We start from the raw sequence: 22,452 nt of genomic DNA, 5'->3' as shown, positions 1-22,452 counted from the left end.
CACTGTTTTATTTATAGCTCCCAGCTGCAAATTTCCTAGCTTTGCTGCTTTGACCTGATTTGGGTAATTTAAAAACTAGACTCTAGACAGATGTACATGCAGTGTTTTAATTATCATAGTTTAAAATTTTTAGAAAGAGTTACACAGTTAATACAGGTAGTACCTATCTTATGGGCAATTATACTATAAAAATTCTTTTTCTACTGTACACTTAAGCATGGCTAAGATGCTAAATTTTGTGTTTTGGGATTTTTATCACAGTAAAAACATTTTTTAAACGTCTTGATTCATTTGTGAAAATGAAAGTTTTAAATAAGAATATTTCTAACCACAGGTTATTGGTCCTCAGTCATGTGATTAAAATGACCTGTGTACATTCCTTGATAGTTTATATAAATATGTGTGCTACAAGGTATAAGTATTTCCCTTTGTTGAAAATATCCTATTTATATTTGCAAATACTCATGTATATTCAAGAGATGATTTGTGTATTGTTAATAAATATAAACAGCAATACTTTAAAAAAAATTCGTCATACAGACCACCAAATGAACCGTCTTTCTTTTAATATAAGGTGCTGTATACAAACTAGATAAAAAAGTGAGCATGGGGAGCCCCTCAAGGGATTCTCTCTGTTCTTATATAGACTACTCATAAGCATACAAAAAGCCTTTCAATGAGACAATAAGAGTATTGTCAAGTGACTCATACAAACATTACCTGCTCTTGCTGATAGGTTACAGAAGGTATCTGGACACCCTGATGTTTGTGGAGTTTATGGAGGAGACTGTATTGAAAGAGTGGGTCAGGATCTGGATAAATAGGAACAAAGGAGCAGTTCAAATGTAGAAGGACAGTAGGCAGAAACTTGAGATGGACAAGAATGAACTGTTTTTAGTGGAGTACTCTTAGGCAAACAGATGGGAGGTAAACAGGGAACCATAGGTAGCAGTGGCATCGTAAAGATCTTCTGGAAGTTGGACCTTTATTTAGAAGCACTACTTTTAGAGTATAGAAGTGATATTCTAAACATTACATAAATATATGTTTACTCACCTATCTTTCCTCCCTTTTCTTCATTCAAGAAGTATTTTTTTGACCACTTCTTTTGTATAAATCACTGACATAAGAAAATTAACCTGACAATAAAATACAGAAGATGGGCAGAGCCAAGTATGAAGCAGAATATTAAGGAAGCATATTACAATAATTTGGAATTGTGATTGCATTTCTGGAGTTGATAAGAAAGCTACTGTTTTTTGAATGCTTAAGACGATATGTCAGACACTGTCAGACATTTATTTAAATGCTTATATGTGCTCTGTATTATCCTCATAATCCTATTTATTATTTCAGTTTACCAATGTCAGCAAGGTAAACTGACATAGAGAATGACAGAACAAATACGGTACATATCATGTGTTTTAACAGATCAGTTTGTGAATATATTACATGCCCTCTTTTGTTTGATTCTCCCCTTGTGTGGTAGGCAGCCTAGATATCATCGTTCCCATTTTACAGATAAACACAAAATTGAGAAGCTTGCTTGAGTGGTCATTCATCAAACAGTAGACACCAGCTATATGCTCAGGTACTCTTCTAGGCAATGGGGACATAGCAATAAACAAGATAGATCAAGGTTCCTGTCTTCAGGGAATTACTTTCTAGTAGGAATGAATAACATTGAACACTTACATAATAATGCAATATAATTTCTGGAGCTGGTAAGTACTATGAAGTAGACAAAATAAGGTAAAATGATAGAGAGGGGCTGGCTGTGGTAGAGAGAGAAGACCTTTTTGAGGAACAGGATAAGGTTGAAACCTGCATAACAAGAAGGCATTCACAATACAATTGGAAAGGAAAAACATTCCAAACATATTTGAAAGCTTATCTGCTATCCATCTTTCCCAGGACACTCTAAGCTCCTCACAAAGGGACACTAGGTTGTATTTATCTTGTAACGCCAGGGTCTACCATGGGGCTTATGTATTAGAATGTCATAACTGTTGGTCAAATGAATGAGTACATAAATACATGTGAAATGGAGAGCACCAGTACCATACAGGCCTTGAGTATGTATATGCATACATACATGGGTGCATAGTTTATGAACCTAAAAGAAAATATTACAGTAATATTAAGGGCAATACAATTCAAAAATAGAAGACATTAATTACTATTAGGAAGTTTTCAGAGAGATTTCAAAGACAAAATGTTGGTGCTTTGAAGAAAATTCTGAAAATAGAGAAAAGATGGTTCCAACTTTGACAGAGAAAGGGTGAGACTACGCATACCGAATTCTTTCTGGGGTAGAAATAGAGTGCAGGGTCCCACTTGGGCTGTGGTGAGAGCCTATGACCATCATGAAGGTTTGTGAATTGGAACTTTCTGAAATTCTGAGTTTTTACAATCAAAGAATTCTTCAGCCATCTAATAGTCCCCTAACCAAATACTTATGATTCAACATGTGTTGGGGGCATCTTAGATCTGAGTACTCTGTCATACAAATGGAAACATTATCTTAAACAGGTCTGTGATTCAAAAAGAAGATACCACTTTGCCACCTCGGATCTGTAAGCTGCCTTATTGTCATTGAAATTATCATCTTTGTTCTTGTACATATATTTACTTGCTTTTTACTTAAGAATTGCTAATTATCCTGAAGATTGTGGATAGTGGATAACTTGCCCACTCTAAGGTTACTTCTTTTGATGAAATAAATACTAGACTTCATCTGACAGAAATAGCCTTAATCTGTTCATTTGGTGTTAGAAATCTTGATGAGACTCTGAATAATTAATCTTTTCTCACCCTTCTGAGTAACATTAACTTTTAAGGTCTTTATCAAATAAAAATAGAATTTATGGTATTTTTAATGTGTATTTATTTTTGTTGGGTTGTTATATCATATTTTCTCTTATATATTCATTTAAATCACATGGAAGTCTGCCTGAAATGGCATTTTCATGATAATTCTGGGAACCATCCTTTTGATTGTATGATATTTACTGCTGATACATGTATTCTGGTGTTTCTTGCTTTCCATCATACATAAATTCTAGTGACATATTGAATACCATAGAGGGGAACTGACTGATGGTAAATCAGACATTTTATAGCATACTATTGGGAATGTTGTATTCATTACTATAAAGAAATTATATTTGATCAGTATTTTTCAGAGCTTCCTAGTACTGTAATTTATTGATGCTTCTTAATGTTCTCTGCTAATTAATACCGGCTCAAAATTGGATCCATTTTAACAATGTATAATATATGCTATAGTGAATCTTTTCCACACACACACAAAAAGAATAGCAAATATCCAACAGTATCTTTGATTAGCACTGTTAAGCCCAACAACTTGTATTTCATGAACACAGTGTTAATTACATAGTCAGCTGGGTAGTTCATTCTCTACTATAGGAACTATATATTAGAATAAAGCTATTTTGATGTATATGGTGCCAAAGGAAAATTGGCTAGCAAGGAAGGGAATAGCCTAATACGTGGTTGTCAAAAAAAATAATTTTCACTCACAATCATTTTTTTTACAGAGAATATATAAGTTGAGTTTTTTAGTTCCTTCTCTTCCTTCAGAGTTAAATGATGGAAAATTACTCTCAGTCCCCAAATCATTCAAAATAGGCCTAACAGGGTAGCCCCTCTGGTAGGGGTGAGATTTATGGCTTTCTGTTCCTTGGTATTCCATTACTCTGTCTACACTATCAAATTGATTAGTAGGCAGTGGAGAGCAAGGAAAGAGAGGTGACTGCATGGAGCCAGTAGATGTCCATCATTTTAATGAACTGCTTAGAGATGGTTAATATCATCCTTGATTCTCATTGTAGCTGATGATGACCAGATCTTTTTAAATGTTCCCTCCCCCTCCCCATTTTATCTTACAGGGTCCACTGGAAAATGATCTCGTAGTTCACGTAGCACTTGTAGCAGAAAGCCAACGGTATGAGATCCAGATGGATAGTGTGTTCCTTTGGGAGGAAGGGTAGAGGGTCTACTGCTTTATGTTGCAATATTGAGTATAGTGGCAGAGATGAATTTCACAGACTCCTTAACAGAGTTTCAAGGATGTCAATAATGTTACTTTAAGTGCCAGAACAACTCTTTCATATCTGAAAATAATTTTGTTTTAATTGGTGTGAATATTCAATCCTATGACCTAAGCCAGTGTTGCCTGGGCTGTATTTTTGAGAAGTTAGTGCAACAGATACTAGGAATTCCCCAAAACAGTGCTTATTCTATCTGCCAGCCCCCAGAGCTCCCACCTGATGCCTTGTGAAGAACTCAAGAAGGCTCTGGATCCCAATGCAGATGGTATATTGCTCATGTTAATAAATTAAAACGATCAGCAAGCTAGCTCCCTCCCCTCCTTCTCCACCATTCTCCACACTCTACATGCATTGCCTAAAAATGTCTCTTGCTTTTTCCCTGTGTTCTTTAGCCTTCAGGTTTTCCTCAACACATATGGTATTCAGACTCAAACTCCTCAACAGGTAGAACCCATTCAGATTTGGGCTCAGCAGGAGCTGGTGAAAGTAAGTGATTCTGCTTCTTTATTGTCAACTTTATGAAGGTGCTAGAGCATGATGATTAGCTTAATTTACAGTCAGATAGCACAGTTAAAATCCGATTCTGAGATAGGTCATTAATCCAAAAGTCATTCTAATTAAGTTGAAAAACCTGCCTTATCAGGCAGTGTTACTAAAAAAAAACCCTGCATTGTGTGTGTATATATTATATTCATGGGTCTTATTGATTCTTACTTCTAAAGTCTATTATTCACCTAGACTGAGCACTTAAATAACAAATTAACCTTAATTTTAGTACCTTGTGTATAAAATTAACCTTTACATTGGATTTGATAATTTTCCCTTACATTACCTATTAAGGAAACCTTCTCATCTAAATATTTATTGGTAATAACTACTTCTCTTTTTCTTTTGCCTTACTATTTGGAGTCTGAAGTAATTCCCACCCTTTGGTTTGCTAGGTGTCAAAGTAATTATAAAGTAACATCTGAGTTTATTTTTGATGAAGTTACATACTTCTTTGAATTGGATTAAAAGGTGACTTTTGAGGCCTTTTGCCTGTACTACTCTGCAGATGGATTCAGAAATGCCTGTTTAGGAATATTCCTGCCCATTAGGGACAGGAAATTGTGGACTTCCACTATAGACTATAAATAACTAGTTCCACTAGTTATTTAATAACCACCACTTCGACTTAGTAATTGATAAAAAATAATACAGGAACAAACTCTGAAGTGTTTGATATAAATGTTTTCTCTATCAAATGATCAAGATTAGCTCAATTCAGCTGATAAAAATGTTTGTGATCAAAGCCTTGATGCTATAAGAAGGAATAAAAGCTTAGAGACAGGGGCAGCCCAGGTTGGTCAGCGGATTAGTGTCACCTTCAGCCCAGAGCCTGATCCTGGGGATCCAGGATCAAGTCCCACGTTGGGCTCCCAGCATGGAACCTGCTTCTCCCTCTGCCTGTGTCTCTGTTCTCTCTCTCTCTCTCTCTCTCTCTCTCTCTCCCTCTCCCTCTCTCCCTCTCTCCCTCTTTCTCTCTCTCTCTCTCTCTCTCTCTGTCTCTCATGAATAAATAAATAAAATTTTTTAAAAAAAGCTTAGAGACATGAGGTGCACATTCACGGGAGAAAGCAGGGCTTCAAAGTGTCACTGCTCATTGGCCTAGACTCTCTCCATTGGCGACGAACCCAGATCTGGGTGTCAGATCACCCAGAGTACCAGCTCTTTGAGAGCTTTTAAACTCCCTCTAACAAATTTAGAGCTCTCTTCCCCTCTGCTTAGAGATAAGGCTAAAAATACAAGGATCCCTAGAGTAGGTAACATTTTGAAATCAAACGAAGATGTAAATGGGTTTTGTGGCAGAAGAGGAGAGGAAACTGAGGATTCACAAGGCAAGGAGAGGAGGCAGCATGAGAGTGAAGAAAATCTAAAGCTCTAACACTGCATTTATTATTACTGGCTATTTTTGCTGGTACACTTTTTATGGTCCTTCACTGAAAGCTCCAGAGAATAGTAACAAAGATTATTATTCTTTGATAAACATGTGTTCAGTGCAAATAAACCTGACTCTGTTTTTTTCAGGCCTAATTTATATTGCAACTTTTTTTTATGTTAGGTAAATCTGTACTCCACCAGATAACATGCAGTCAAGATTTAAAAGACCAGCATGGCTCCAGATGACTTAAATGTGACATGTCATTCATTCATTCATTAGTGAATACCTGCTATGTGCAGAATTTTGTGTGGGGCACTCAGATAAAATGGCTCTGTGCTCTGTCCGTATTCTCAGTGAATTCTGAGTCTACTGGTATGACAGGAAAAATATTTAATTACAATCCACCTTGATTAGTGCTATAATAGATATTTATACAAGGTGCTATGGAGGTGATAGGAAGCATTCCTTTAAGAGTAAGGTGAAGACTTGGGTACCTGGGTGGCTCAGTTGGTTAAGCATCCAATTCTTGAGATCATGTCTTGCATCAGGCTCTGCACTGGATGCCTGCTTAAGATTCCTCCTTCTCCTCCTCCTCTTCCTCCTCCTCTTCCTTCTCCTCTCTTTTTCTCTCCCTCTATCCCTCTCCCTCCTCCTCCCTCTTTTCCTCCCTCCCCCCTCTGCCCTGCACAGAATGATACACATGCACCACTCTCTATCCCCCCGCTCCCCCCCAAATAAATAAATAAATTGAAAGAGTGAGGGGAAGATTTCTAACAGGACCTGACTTATTTTATGTTTTGTTGTTTTAAAGATGGTGTAAACAAATGGTTTAGAGTTTGAGTATGTGGTATGGGTAAAATGAGATTTGGAGCCAAGAGTCCAACTTCTCTAAGCATGTGTTAAGATAAGATAGAAGATTCTCTGTGTTCCAAGCTAGTTGCTGTTTGGGATTCATCCTCTAAGATATACTGCCTAGTATATTGCTTCTTATAGACCCATATTTTAAAAATTTTTAGTTCTTGTGTAGTTAACATACAGTGTTATATTACTTTCAGGTATACAATACAGTGATTCAACAGTTCTATATATTTACTCAGTGATAAGCCCACCTTTTAAAAGTAAAAGCATTCTCTCATCTTTTAATACTTTACTATACTTAATCTTTTTATATTTTTTAAAATTTTTTTTAAATTTTTATTTATTTATGATAGCCAAAGAGAGAGAGAGAGAGAGAGGCAGAGACACAGGCAGAGGGAGAAGCAGGCTCCATGCACCGGGAGCCCGATGTGGGATTCGATCCCGGGTCTCCAGGATCGCGCCCTGGGCCAAAGGCAGGCGCCAAACTGCTGCGCCACCCAGGGATCCCCTCTTTTTATATTTTTATAAAAATATATATTTTTATGCCAATGACTAATCTCTCTGTTCTGAGGAGCTGTACCCTCCTTCAGCCCACTTAAGAGAATATGAGAGCAGACAGCTGAGAGCAGGGCTTATACTGTGTGTAGCTAATGTTTCATGATGTGGTGACTATGGTGTGATCTAGAATGTAGTACTTCTGTACTTTGGGGGTGGTTTAGCCATTACTATATACCATTCAGTGGATTAAATAGTGTGCATGTGTACTGTCTGTACCCTGGAATTTAGGAAGCACTCCAAATCTGTCTACATAATTGTCATAGACCTGCTGTATCTAGGCTCAGAAAGTTAAGGATATTTATTTTACTGTAAATAGCCTAGTATTTAAATGAAACCTAGATCAGTACATTTTAACTTGCACATGGTTGATTAATCACTTGTCTAAGAGAAGAAATCAAATAGTTTTAGACATACATTTATTTCTGAAAATATGAAAATATTTGAGAGAAAGGGGGCTCTATCTAGTGTAGTATGCGATAGTTTTAGTGCAGCTATAAATCCTAATGCTTATAGGGTACTTTTTCTGGCCAACTGACTTTGTCTAAAACCAGAATCATTATTCCAGTCAGTATTCACAACACAGTTAGCTCAGAAGGACATCCAGTTGCTCCTTCATTCATCCTTCAGGTGTTTCCTGAGCAACAGCTATATGCCAGGCACAGTGCCAACCAACCGAAGGGATGTTATTCTCTAGGAACATAGCAATACAGAATGAGAAAGAGACAGAGCTAATTTTGACAGGGAGTGTACACCGTAACAGAATGAACAGATACCTCTGGTGATGATGACATTAATTTTGTGTACAGTGAGGTTGATATTTGAAGTCAGTTCAAATCGTAATCAGTAGATTATGTAGAGACAGTTGGTGTGATTTTCCATTTAGGAAAACAGATTTCTACCTCTTGTCAAATAGAAAAATAAATTCCAGACGATTAAAGATTTAAATTTTTTTAAAATAATATAAAAAAGTCACTAGAAGAAAAATAGAAGAGCAGTTTACAACTGTTTGGAGTGAAAGTCCATTCTTAGAATAATGCCAGTGCTAAAAAAGCCATTAAGGAAATGATTGACAAGTTTAACTAAATACAGCTGAAGATGGGATTAAACAACCTGGCACATCAGAGGTGCTTGTGAAATTCCCTAGTAGAAAAATGTTTAGATTAAAATATCACATGCTGAAATGATGTTTGACTTACTATGCAGTCGTTTTCACATTTCATAATAATATTGAAGATGAGCAAACTGGGTAAAATATTTATACAAAGGGTAATATTATTAATATACCAAGATCTCTTACAAATCAAAAAGAATGAAAAACATCCAATAGAAAGAGGAACAATGGAAAAATGTGTAGAACATGCAAGTAGCCATTAAATATATGGGAAAATGTTCATAAAATATTTGAATACAGTAATTTAAAACAGAACTATCATTTTGACCCAAGAGAGTAACAAAAAAGGCCTATTCAGTATAAATGCCAATATAAATTAATCCACTGTTTCTACAGGGTGACCAACCTGTCATTATGTTTCAAAGAAAACATATTTTCTGTAATCCAGCAAGTCTAGGAAATTATTCTGCAGAAATAATAGTACACTGTCCATAGATGTTTATTGACTTGGATTAGAAATAACAAAAAGTTGGAAACTACCATCATCAAGGGAGAGGTATCAAATAGGGTAAGGAGGGCAGCCCAGGTGGCTCAGCAGTTTAGCGCCACCTTCAGCTGGGGATGTGCTCCTAGAGACCCGGGATCGAGTCCCGCCTAAGGTTCCCTCCGTGGGGCCTGCTTCTCCCTCTGCCTATGTCTCTGCCTCTCTCTCTGTGTCTCTCATGAATAATTAAATAAAATCTTTAAAAAAAAAATAGGGTAAGGAGGCATCTTATTGGATTAAGTGCTCAGCTCTGGTGCTGATTACCTTCTAATTCATTCCAAGTCCATCTGTTTTTACTTTGTAGAAATTCTAGAAGTTTCTTCTCCACTGTGGCACCCTTTTCTGTTTTCCAGTAGTGAATGCTACGCATATTTTGTGGGGTCTTTATATTTATTCATTTCACTATTGAAATGTAGAGTACATGTATAGATTCAGTTTACCATCTTGAAACTGGAACACCACAGTACTAAGTTTTAACAACTAAGACACCAAAAAGACATATATAGTTTATAAATCTGTTTATGGAAATGTATGCACATATTGATATATGTGTGTAAATGGTTATATATTCGTCTATATACTTTTAAAAATCTGTAACCCTGGGATGCCTGGGTGGCTCAGCGGTTGAGTATTTGCCTTCAGCTCAGGGCATGATCCCCGAGTACCAGGATCGGGTCCCACATCAGGCTCCCTGCATGGACCCTCTGCCTATTTCTTGCCTCTCTCTCTATCTGTGTCTCTCATGAATAAATAAATAAAATATCTTAAAAAAATCTGTAACCCTATCTACACTTCAGGTGTTTTTTAGGGCTTACACAATAAATTATCCTTCCTTCAGTATATACTAAAATGCAAGAGTGATGAGATTATGAGAGTAAACAGGATCATTCACTTGGAGCACGTGGCTTAAATTTTTCATAAAATTCATATAACCAGAAGGATCAATACAGACATTTCCATTTTGGTGGGAAATACTTGAAGGTGGGAATCTGGTAGGAGATGTGAGGTCCTGAATTTTAAAACTTTAGCCTTTTTTTTTTTTTAATCACCCAGGAAGCATTTGCCTCTTTGTGTTCTTTTATGAATTGGCAGAGCCATGCAAGTTGTACATTTGACAGCACAAGAACAATGTCAAATTTTAGAATATTGTTAAGCAGATCTGCAAAGATTTGCTCTCAAATCTCTCGGTACCCCCAAATCTAAGTTGACATCATTGGCTAGCTTGTTTACAAGTCTATTGAGTAAGGTTTCCCTGGCCACTTTTCCTCAGGAAAATTCAGAAATTAGCAGGGCTTTAGTCAGGGGGAGTAAAAGGACCAAAAAAGAAAGCATAGATTCTTCCTGCCTGACTAATTTATAAATTTATGTCTTACAGGCTTATTTCCACCTGGGTATCAATGAAAAATTAGGACTCTCCGGAAGGCCAGATAGGCCCATTGGCTGCCTCGGTACATCAAAGGTGCTCATAAAATTTCCTTGTGGAGCAATGTTCAGATTATAATACCACAGAATGAAATGATGTTTGACCTGCTATGCATCCATTCTCACATTTCATTATATACTTGGGCTGGTTATCTGAATTATTATTTTCTACAAGGAAATCTTACTATTTGTTTTGTGTAATATCACAGAAGTCTTGGAAGAGAGAATAAGCATCTTACTGCTATATTATTTCTGAACATTGTAAGGTACCTGATTATGACAGTATTTATTTAAACAGAGGCTTTTTCTATCACAGTAGAGGTGGACTACTCTTTAATATACTGATATTACTGTTCCAGTCAAGAAACTTTAAAATTTCTTGATCAATTTTAACTGTTTTATAACTTAAGCTACTGTTCCTTTGCCTTTGGTCCTGTTTTGTATTTTTTTTTAATTGTCTCTTACAGATTTATCGCATTCTAGGAAAGACTGTGGTTTGTTACCCTATCATCTTTGACCTAAGTGATTTCTACATGTCTCAAGATGTTTTACTGCTGATAGATGACATAAAGGTAGTTTCAAAACCCCTTTTCATTGAAATTGGATGACTGTATTTCTACTGATTTTATCATGTTATTAAATTGAGTGCTCCTGGGTGTCTGTGACACTGGGTTAACACAGTGTAAAACATGAAAGTAAAACAATATCTGTATGGCTATGGGGAAAGAGTTAAATTGCTTGCAGCGTTAGGATAATAGATGGAGTATGTCTTATATAAAGTTGTATGACTTTGCTTGATAGACCATTCTACAAATGGAATGAAAAGATACAGTTTATAAAGCAGGGGGAACCCATTTGAAAACCATGTTCAGATAACAGCAGTAGTTTATCTCTTTTTGAACAAAAGTTGAGTTAGCAAAATAATTTTATTTATGAAGAATGTCAGGTAAAACCCCAGCTAACTCATAACACCTAGTCAGTTAAAATCTCAACTCCCTTTTCTATTTGCAGAGTAGAGAAGCTTAGAGTCCTGGTTTAGAGCATGAAATCTGGAGACACATGACGTTTGTTAAGATCTTAGCTCTACTGTTTATTTACCAGCTGTGTGATCTTGGGCCAGTTACTTAACTTCTTGGGTCTCTCTTTTCCTATCTGTATAACTGAATAATAATAGAAATATTCTGAGAATTAAATGAGTTAATGTATATAAAGCACTCAGGATAGTACCTGACATATGGTGAAGTGTTATGTAAGCCTTTGATATGCTGATGACATGATGATAATAGAAGTTGAGTCAAAAAACTCTCTCCACATTTCTGATGGTCTGTAGAGATTCAGTCTAGTTTCTTCTACCTCCTATAATACATGCATAGTAATGTGGAATGAGGATTAATCTTCCAGATGACAGTCCTGGTTTGGTTTTTCCTCCCTGGGACCATTTTTTTTTTCAAGTATTTATTTTAATTCCAGTATAGTTAACATACAATGTTATATTAGTTTCAGATGTACAATATAGAATTTAACAGTTCTGTGCATCACCTGGTGCTCATCACAACAAATGCACTCCTTAATGCTTATCACCCATTTCATCCTCCCACCCACCACCCCTCTGGTAACCATCAGTTTGTTCACTGTAGTTAATGTTTCTTGGTTTGTATCTCTCTCTTTTTTTTTCTCTCTCTCCTGGGACTATTCTTAAACTGTATTCTTTAGGCCACAAAAAAAGAAGCAGACTTAAAATGCATGTGATATGATTACTTTTAAGAACAAAATTTAAAGTCAATAAACTTTCAACTTAAAATCAGTGAAGTTTCAAACTTAGCAAACAATAATATATTCATTTCTACTCCTAGTAGTCTATATTATCCAGAGTTTGACGGTGAATTGTCTTGATATATCGGAGTTTTGTTGGCTCTTTGCCACAAATGGTTAAACATCCTGATCAGCTTAGATATAATGCCATTACATTCTGCCTCATTCTTTTGTTTTAATAGAATGCACTACAGTTCATTAAGCAATACTGGAAAATGCACGGACGTCCACTTTTCCTTGTCCTCATCCGGGAAGACAATATACGGTAGGTTGATGAAAGAAGTGAGGTGCACCTGTCTCATCCCCTTTAACACTGTGAACCCTTTGGAAGCAGGGCCTTCTACTGTTTTTATGTCTCTGTCAGAATGTGGCAGAGAGACTTACATATGTGAAGGATACTTAGTATTATATTTTTTATTTCTTGTTATTAATAATGCATCTTTTGTTTGTTTATATTTTTTAGAGGTAGCCGATTCAACCCCATATTAGATATGTTGGCAGCCTTTAAAAAAGGAATAGTTGGAGGAGTCAAAGTTCATGTTGATCGTCTACAGGTAGTCTTCTGAATTTCATGTTTCTGTTTTCAGGACAATTAATGCACCGATATAGCTGTATTTCCTAATATATGTTCTGTTTAAGGTTTTGTCTTAAGGTTTTTTTTCTGTGCCTGTCTTCCTATTCCTTTTGTAACCATTCTGTTATTTTGTCCTTCCAATCTCATACTTGAACAATTGCAGTGGTTTCCCAACCAGGATTTTAGACTTTAATAGCTCATCTCCACCCTCTATTTCGCGATTGAGGAAGCTGTGGTCCAGAGTGATGAAGTGACCTGCTGTACAGTCCTATACCTGTAGGCACAGGTATAAGTTGCCTTACTCCTTGGCCCAGTGTTCTTTTCCCTATTCCACAGTAACATCCAACCGGGAAATAATCCTTGTTCACCTCACAGCATTATCTTCAGAACTCCTAAATAACAGAAGCCCCTTGTGGTTCCCTGTTAGCCAGAACAGCCTCCCTGCCCACATTTATCTTCTACTAAACACTCTTTGTGCTTCAGCCAATACAAGTTAATTACTGTGTTCTGACTTGGTGAGGTTCTTCCCCTCTGATCATGCCATTTCCTCTGCCTGGAATATCCTTCATTCTTTCAAGACGCCTACACTTTAAGATCTTATAGAACTTTAGGGCCAGTTCTGCAAAATCACCTAGACCAAAAATAACATCCTTTTGTTACTCTTCTTGAACATCCTTTTATGACCTTTAATATGAACTACTCAGATTGTAGTCTATAGTGGACTTAGGTGCCTTATTTCCTATAAAGAAATGTGATTATCTCAGAGTCTTTCCTGTAGCAGGTTCTCAGTATTGAGAAAGAAAGAGGAAATTTTACAGAGAAACCTATACCTATGTAGGTAAAATGTTTACATACTCATTCCCCTAGCACTTGTGTTTTGTATACTTGATTGGTTTTTATCTAAATTTTTAATCTTTTTCTCCTTATTTTTTATTTCTTTCTATTGCTATTCTATTATCTTTTTGTCATGCTTCCTGGAAAAATTTCTTTCATATTTATCATGAAGCTTCCCTGTTAAGTTTTATATTTTGGCTATCATGTTTTTAATTCTCCCTTTTCACAGTATCATGTTCTGGTTTTCTGGATATTATATTTTATCTTTCTGAGGTTATTTACTAGAGAGTTTTTGAAATTTTCTTCTCTGCTTGATCTCTTTCAGGTTCCTTTTCTCTTTTTTTTTTTTTTTTTTTTTGTGCTCAGTCTTTTATGTTAGAGGCACTTGCCAGATGTGTGGTAATCTTTAGCTTTACATTCATTTTTAAGAGTGAAAGAATAATAAGTTTAAGGGAGGCTCTATGCTTGGAAACAAGGATTCGTGAAGCCATTTATCAGGTAGTCTGGTGGCAAGGGTCCTTTTTGTTGGGGGAAACCCCAGGTGCCAATATCTGGAGAATTTTTTCTCCTAGGCTTTTCACTTTCCAAAATAAACATCCAACCTCCTGCCCAAAGAACATACATTTTGCTTTCATATCCTAATAACAGGGTTGGAGAAGGACCCTTGAGTACAGGGTCTTTCATCAGAGAATAAACTTTTCATCTTGGAAAACTGAAACTGTATACTTACTAACCAACAATCTCTCATCCCCCCACCCTAGCCTTCATCTTCTCTAATATAATAAATGGAAATGGCATCTATATGCTTCTCATTTTATTTCAAGCCCAAATTCTACAGTCTCTCTTGTCACTGGGCCTCAACCTCCCTTCCCACCTCATCACCCAGGATCTTTCCATGAAGCTCATTCCCAGCCCGGCTTTCCACTCCCCAGGTATACTAGGTAGTTTCAAAATCCTTGAATGTAATTGGGTTTTTTTTTTTCCTGCTCATACTGTTATTCTATTCTAGAGTTGCCTTTTTCTTTTTTTTTTTTTTCTTAAAAACTTTAATTTTATAACTTAGGTCATTGTCACCTTTTTAGTAAAGTCTCCAGGGTTGGAATTAATTTCTCATTCCAGTGTGTTTCTGTGGCACTTTGCTTGAAACTTTGCTATAGCTCTTAATTTAGGTGTACTAGTTTCTTGTGTCTGCTTCTCTTGGTAGATTGAAAACTCTTTCAGGCCAAGCTTGAGTCATCTCTGAATTCCCAAAGTGCTCTGCTCACTACTATTCTGTCTTAAAAAATGTATAAATATTGGTTCATTAATTCAGCATGTATTGATTGAGCTCCCTCTCTAGGCACTGGGGATAAAATGGTGAAAAAAAAAAAAAATACAAGATCTCATGGGATTTATTCTAGTGGAGGAGCCAAACCAAAAACAAAGCCAGGAAGGGGTGCAGGATGATAGGATGGCATGCAATCTTAGGTAGGATGTTCAGCTGGAAAGGACCTTGGTGGGATATAATTAAGTACTGCAGAGCAGGATACCTTTTTGAATATTATATTTAATTTGGCATATATATAATAATGTTATTTACTTACCATCCAAACTAAAGTAGTAATGCCCAGTAAATTAATCATAAGTGTAATGTTTTTTATAAAACTAATTTAGGAGCCTCTGTTCACCAACTGAATTTTTTTTATCAAAAGCTCTAGAGGTGGGAAGCCCGGCTGGCTCAGTGGTTTGGTGCCTGCCTTCAGTCCAGGGTGTGATCCTGGGGATCCGGGATCGAGTCTCATGTCGGGCTCCCAGCATGGAGCCTGCTTCTCCCTCTGCCTGTGTCTCTGAATCTCTCTCTCTCTCTCTCTCTCTCTCAAGAATAAATGAATAAAATCTTAAAAAAAAAAAAGCTCTAGAGGCTATTAATGAAATTTAGCATTTGCCTATTAACACTTAACTTTATGGGCTTATTCAGTATATAGAGTGGGTAGGCTAATAATAGAAAATATTAAGTCAAAATTATTTTTCTTATGCTTTCAATATTATTAGCTTTGAATATCAAATAATTTTTGACTCTTCTCTTTCTTTCATACCCCACATTATTACAATCCATTATCAAATCTGGTTTTCCCTACCCTCAGATTATACCCAAAATCTAACTAACCACTTCCCATCACTTCTAACACTAATATCGTAGCTCAAGTTACCATCATGCCTTACCTAGATTTCCTACTGGCCATAAGACAGTTAGCATCTTCATACTCCTCCTGATCATAAGGCAGTTAGATTATGTCACGTATCATAAGACTCAATGACTTACTCTGTCTTACAAAATGAAAACCAAAGTCCTTGTAATGGTTTTTGCACTGTCTATGATCTGGACCTTTTCTTCTGACCTCATCTCCTACCATTCTGTCCTGTCTACTGTACTCCATCTACACTCTCCTCCTTACTGCTCTTAAAACACACCAAACATGCTTCTGTCTCAGGACCTTTGCACTTGCTGTTTCCTCAGCCCTGCACACTCTTCCTTAATATCCATATTGTTGACTATAGTCCTTCCTTCAGTCTCTGCTTACATGTCACCCTATGAGGGAAGTCTTTTCTGATCACCTGTATAAAATGGCAATCACCTGCCACCTCCTATTCCCCTTCCCCAACACTCCTCATCCTCTACCTTTCTTTTTTTTTTAATAAATTAATTTTTTATTGGTGTTCAATTTACCAACATACAGAATAACACCCAGTGCTCATCCTGTCAAGTGTCCCCCTCAGTGCCCGTCACCCATTCACCCCTACCCCCCGCCCTCCTCCCCTTCCACCACCCCTAGTTCATTTCCCAGAGTTAGGAGTCTTTATGTTCTGTCTCCCTTTCTGATATTTCCCACACATTTCTTCTCCCTTCCCTTATATTCCCTTTCACTATTATATATATTCCCCAAATGAATGAGAACATACACTGTTTGTCCTTCTCCGATTGACTTACTTCACTCAGCATCCTCTACCTTTCTTATTTCTACTTTGTACTTAATATCATCTAAAATAATATATTTAGTTTGTTGTTTGTTTAAATTGTCTACTTCCTACACAGAGCTAAAGTCAATTTCCAGAGGGCAGGAATTTTGTATTTTATTCTTGCTATATCATTAATACCTAGCAGAGTGCCTGGGATATGGTGGGTGTTCAATAAATATTTGTCTAACAAATTAGTCAACCAGAGAGCAAGATGTATAGATCTGAGCCCAAGTCTTAGGAAATACACTCAGAGGACTTTTAATTATGCTCAACACTGCTCTCTGCCTAGGCACAGACTGCTCTCAGACCCTGACTGCCACTGCCACATGAAAATGTGCAAATCAGTTGCATATTTGGCCTTCCTCACTCAAACTTTGCAAGAAGGCTTTGGTATGGTTGCTGGTAATATATCTATCCTGACATTTTTAATGGGTATTTGTTGATGACCTACTTTGTTTATGAGTTTCCACTAGAGAAGAAGGCAGTACAACCCTGGATGGTTAGCCAATGAGTGCAACATTTCCTGTGTGTCATGTTGTTTCATATTTGAAAAGAACAGTGAGAAAATAGAGGAAGTAATACATGTAATACAGTTTTGATTGAAGATTTGCCTTATTTTTAAAATAATTTATGGCTTGTTTTTTATGTAGTACATTTCTCAATTTTATCTGACAATTCACCAGATAATTAGTAGTGACACATATTACTAAAAAATACATCGTGGGTTATCATTCATTTATGCTCTTCACTGTGAACCACTGACAAACAAAAACTGTATTTGAGTGTGGCCTTATTTAGTTTGCTAACCTATAATCAGGAACTAATGAAAAATAAAATGACCAGATATGGGTTGCGAGAATGTAGAGAAGTACTGGCCTCAATAATCAACAACTTCATGATCCTGAAAAATGAAAACTTGGCAGTATCCCATCATTGGATAGCTCTGAAGTATAATACAGTAACAGAATCCAAAGTGCAATTTCATATCATCTTTTCTCAAAGCAATTTTAGTATTTGATTTTTTATTTTAAACTATTTTTAAGATGTTAATAGGTACTGAATTTTAATTCCAGCTTTAAAAAATGCCCACAATTCTAAGAACAGAGGGAAAATACAGTTAATCTCATGTTGACTTTCCTATTTATTATGACCCATGAACTTATAACTTGATTTATATGTTCTTTTTAAGATTTTATTTATTCATGAGAGACACAGGGAGAGAGAGGCAGAGACATAGGCAGAGGGAGAAGCAGGCTTCATGCAGGGGGCCTGATGTGGGACTTGATCCTGGGACTCCAGGATTATACCCTGAGCTGAAGGCAGACACTCAACCGCTGAGCCACCCAGGGACCCTATATGTTATTTAAGAAGGTTTTGTTGTATGTGAAAACCTATCTCATTTTAGAATGCTCTCTTAAGAAATGACTTAAGAATTGTGTATACCTTTTTTTAAGTAAATTTTTTTTAGTATTACAAACTTACAGAAATGTATATGCACAGATCATAAGGGTATGGGTTTGTGAATTTAAGAGTTGTGAATTTTTTCCTCAATCACATTTCAGACACTAATATCTGGAGCTGTAGTAGAACAACTTGACTTCCTACGAATCAGTGGCACAGAAGAGTAAGTCCCTTTGGGTTATTATTAGAAAAGCAGGAAATTAGAAATGCAGGAAATCTGAAACTTTTTATTTTAATTTCTAGGCTTCCAGAATTTAAGAGTTTTGAGGAACTAGAACTTCCCAAACACTCAAAAGTCAAACGACAAAGCAGTACCTCAAGTGCTCCTGAACTAGAACAGCAACCAGATGTCGCCATTGCTGAATGGAAGCACAAGCCCACCCATGAAATTCTTCAAAAACTGAATGTGAGGAAGATGTAATTCCCATATGGCTCTGAGTGAGGTTGACTGAGCAAGAATTCTCAGGGCCAGCCCATATTTCTTTTGTTCTCTCAGAGGAAGTAGATGGAAGTGCCTAGAGGTAGATGGCCTCTGTATAGTAGAGAAGCAGTAATGAGAGGCTGTTCTCGTGATCTAACATTTTAGCATGGTTGTCTTAGATATGCTTAAGGAGTGGGGATGAATTGGGTAGCCTTGGATATGAAGGTATTATATGAGCCATTAAAGAATATGTCAGGAATAGTTGCCTTTGGGATATCCAGACTTCTCTTTTAGTATCCTCTCCTCCTTGGATCTTCCTCGTCCCTGTGTTTAGGTCTTAATAGCTTGTTTTAAGTCTCTCCAGTCACTGAGGAAAGCAATCCTATGACCACATTCATATGAATATTATGTTAGCAACCTAATATTTTATCTACCCTAAGATTATTTGCATTTTAAAAGAGGTGAGGTGAGAGTGAGTATAGTACTTACCAAGGAAATGAAATTCTAATGATAGAACTAAAACATTATGACATCTTACTGGGCCATACCACAAATATGAGCATGTAGGTTAAATATATATCCTATTAGACATCATTTGTCCTTATTATTGATTGATATTATCTATAGATCTCTATTAGATAAATATGGTATGGTAAACATAAAGCACATAGCACAGTGCCATAATACATAAAAAGCACTCTGTACATGTCCTCTCCTTTTATCCATCTCCTCACGACAGGTTGATAGCCACATGGTCTCTTATTTATGAATAAGCAAGGTCAAAAAGGGAGTAGTGGAATGACTTGGTCAAATTTCTCAGAGAGTGGCAGAATCAAGTATTAATCAAGTATTAATGCTTGTAGACAATATATTTTCTATTCATTGCTTACTTTATTTCCTGGAAAATTTGATTACTAAATACTACTACATCAGGAAGCCAACTTGTCTATGCTCTGTCTCCAAGATACCTAAGATTAATAGTTGTTTAATGTCATCTAATGCATAGTAGTCTATCAGTAATATTTGATATTTATTTAATTTCATAGATTTCCTCTTTGCATCATGTGACTGCCTGATTATTTACTCCCTATGGTAACTTTTGTATCCATTTTATTCCAGTTATTCACAATGATTTGTGTTGTTAGGACTGCAGTTGTCTGGCTAGCCAAGCCATCCTGCTGGGTATACTACTCAAAAGAGAAGGCCCCAACTTCATCACCAGGGAAGGTAAGTATACAGTCCAAAGAAAATTTTTAAATAATGAGACCTCTCTATCCTTGAGCATATATAAAATATAGATAATGAATATATACTAAAATATTATGGTATTTTATCATCCATTAAACCTTTTTATTTGGAAACCTTTAAATGGAAAGTGTTTATTCATACCTCCTAGAGTGGAATAGACTGATTTATGAACTCCTAAATTGCTTTCATGCAGTGATGCTTGATTGTTTCTTTGATTGTCTGAATGGTGTTAGAGCCTGATTCTGCCTATGACTATTAACCTCTGATGACTCTTTCATAGTTGTGTATTGACAGTTTCTGTTTCCAGTTTTATTACCTGTATATTTTTAAGAAGAGTATTGAATCATTATAACTATAAAAATTAGCTCCCTCATGGGCTGCAGCAGCCACTTGAAATGGAACATGGCATTTAATAGAATTGTGCTCTAAACATTGTTAACAAAAATAAATCATTTCTAATCATGTCCTCTCTGCATTAAGGATGTATCCCAATTACCCCTGAAATCCACACTTGTATATTGAGGCACTCTAAGGAATTCTTGAATTTTCCATCATAGTCTGCTTCTAACAATTTGTTATATAGAATAATATGAAATACATTTCAAGATAACATGTAGTTTTTGGCTCATTGGGAAGTCCTCCTCTATTAGAGGGACATGTTGATTTATTTAGGATTAGAAATTGAGTCAGAAAAAAAAAAAAAGAAATTGAGTCAGGATTCTAAACAGCAATGTAATTAATAAAATGTATGCTTTTGGTAGTGAACTAAACAATTGTTTATTCAGGTTAGGTCTACTTAGTTTTTACATTACTGTAGCTAAGAGATAAACTTCTTGAATATTACGTATGTCAACTGAATAGTCTTAATTTTCTTAACTGATTAAAGGCAGAAAAACTTTAAGCAAATTTCATGCAGAATCTCCCAGGTTTCTAATTAGTCTTGAAACTGTAAGTAGAATTCCAATTATTTGAGGACATTCATTAAATTTATACTTTAACTAAAACAATAGGATTTTTAAAAAGCCAACATTTTATTAGGATCCTAGAAGCAGAATGGGTTTTTTAGTAGTGCTTTAAAACAAAGTTTATATAAAGTAGTTTATAATGAAAATACTGAATTACTTTTTTTCAACTATTTTTATGAACTTGGGAATAATACTCATGTTTTGTTATTTAAAAGACTAAGTTTTTAAATCTGTAAAATCTTGTGATACATTGAAAATCATAAGCATCTATAGAATCTGAATATAATTTTATCCAATTTGTTATAAAGCTATAACAAAAAAATTCATGCTAAAATGATAAAGATCTTGTTCTCTACCCTCGTTTCTGTCCTGTCACCGTCATTAATTTATTGAGAAGCCAGTCATGAAGCCAGATCACATGTAAATTGTGGCAAAAGAATGAAGTCCGGTGGTGTCTTTTGAGGGCTAGTATGTGTTGGAATAATCATGCACATAACAGAGCCTTCATAAACTTTCCTGGGAGAAGTAAATGAAGAATCATACATTCAGAGTCTACAGCACTTGTTCACTTTTGCTGTATTCTGATTATTTTCTGTAGTAAATTAAAATAACTTATTTTTTATTTGTTAAAAACTCAGATTATATATTAAGTAAGAAAACAAATTTCAAGAAATAAAGTACTCACTGAAATCATATACTCAAACCAAATAGTAACTATGACCAGGACATTCCCAATATGTATTTGGGTTACATGTTTAAATATATCAGGTAGTTCAGAATACTAATGGATGTGGATATATTAACTCTAGTGGAACAAAATGAAATTCAAGGGTAGTTTTTAAAAAGAGAATAAATATTATGCATTTAATTTAAAGGGTATTTTTTTTCAACAAAGACTATTATTCAATGTCTAGGTACCGTTTCTGATCACATTGAAAGAATCTATAGAAGAGCTGGCAGCAAAAAGCTTTGGTTCGTATTAGTGTCTTTGTCATTATGTTTTTTTTTTTGCGTTGTCATATTTAAAGGCATAAAGATTATGGGCCAGTCTTTTTTTTTTTTTTTTTTGGGCCAGTCTTAAAGATGGTTATTTATCCTAATTTTTACTTTTAAACTCCAAAGTTATGGCCCTGATTCTATTTTCTAAGGATCTGCATGCATTCCACTGTATTGGCTCTCCCAAGATACTAAATATAATGTCTATGAATAAAGACCTCCATAGGAATAGAACCTGGAGAGAGTATTTACTGGAATGATATGCTAATGACTCTTTCCTACACTGCACCTCCTCTGTCCCACCAAGGTGCTTTAGGTTCTACTTTGTATTCAGGAAATCTGTTCTGTTATCATAGAAGGCCATGAAAAGAGACCAATGGTTCATTTAATCATAACCAAAAATAATAGAAGGCAGTTCTCTCATCACTTAAGTTGAATGAATCCCAGTGATTATAGTTGCTTCATGTAGAATAACTAATATATTTTGCAGAAGTAGTCTCCCAGGGATTGAAAAAAAATTAGGTAAATTGAGATAAAATTGTTTCAATTCACAGTGGGGTAGGTATGCCTAAATGCATAGTCCTTTGTATTTTGAAGCAATTCTAGCCATTTTACTAGCAGAATTTAAGTAAGAGTACACATAACGACCTATTATTA

At 35.8% G+C, this 22,452-nt stretch overlaps 1 protein-coding gene across 4 annotated transcripts in view; it reads left to right on the top strand.

Annotated features, from left to right (window-relative positions):
- PHKB (phosphorylase kinase regulatory subunit beta) overlaps positions 1–22,452 on the top strand; it is a 219,759-nt gene that overhangs the window by 162,410 nt on the left and 34,897 nt on the right. For all 4 annotated transcript variants that reach the window (XM_041766919.1, XM_041766922.1, XM_041766920.1 and 1 more), the window contains exons 16-25: positions 3,912–3,967; positions 4,466–4,559; positions 10,441–10,524; positions 10,955–11,059; positions 12,482–12,564; positions 12,763–12,853; positions 18,267–18,328; positions 18,409–18,571; positions 19,732–19,813; positions 21,714–21,771. In XM_041766919.1, coding sequence (XP_041622853.1) covers positions 3,912–3,967; positions 4,466–4,559; positions 10,441–10,524; positions 10,955–11,059; positions 12,482–12,564; positions 12,763–12,853; positions 18,267–18,328; positions 18,409–18,571; positions 19,732–19,813; positions 21,714–21,771 — 878 coding nt within the window. The remainder of the gene's footprint in view (positions 1–3,911; positions 3,968–4,465; positions 4,560–10,440; positions 10,525–10,954; positions 11,060–12,481; positions 12,565–12,762; positions 12,854–18,266; positions 18,329–18,408; positions 18,572–19,731; positions 19,814–21,713; positions 21,772–22,452) is intronic.

Source organism: Vulpes lagopus, chromosome 8, assembly GCF_018345385.1.
Source record: "Vulpes lagopus strain Blue_001 chromosome 8, ASM1834538v1, whole genome shotgun sequence".
Classification (NCBI taxonomy): domain Eukaryota; kingdom Metazoa; phylum Chordata; class Mammalia; order Carnivora; family Canidae; genus Vulpes; species Vulpes lagopus.
The sequence above is the reverse complement of the archived record's forward strand: the minus strand, read 5'-3'. Positions and strand labels throughout refer to the sequence as shown.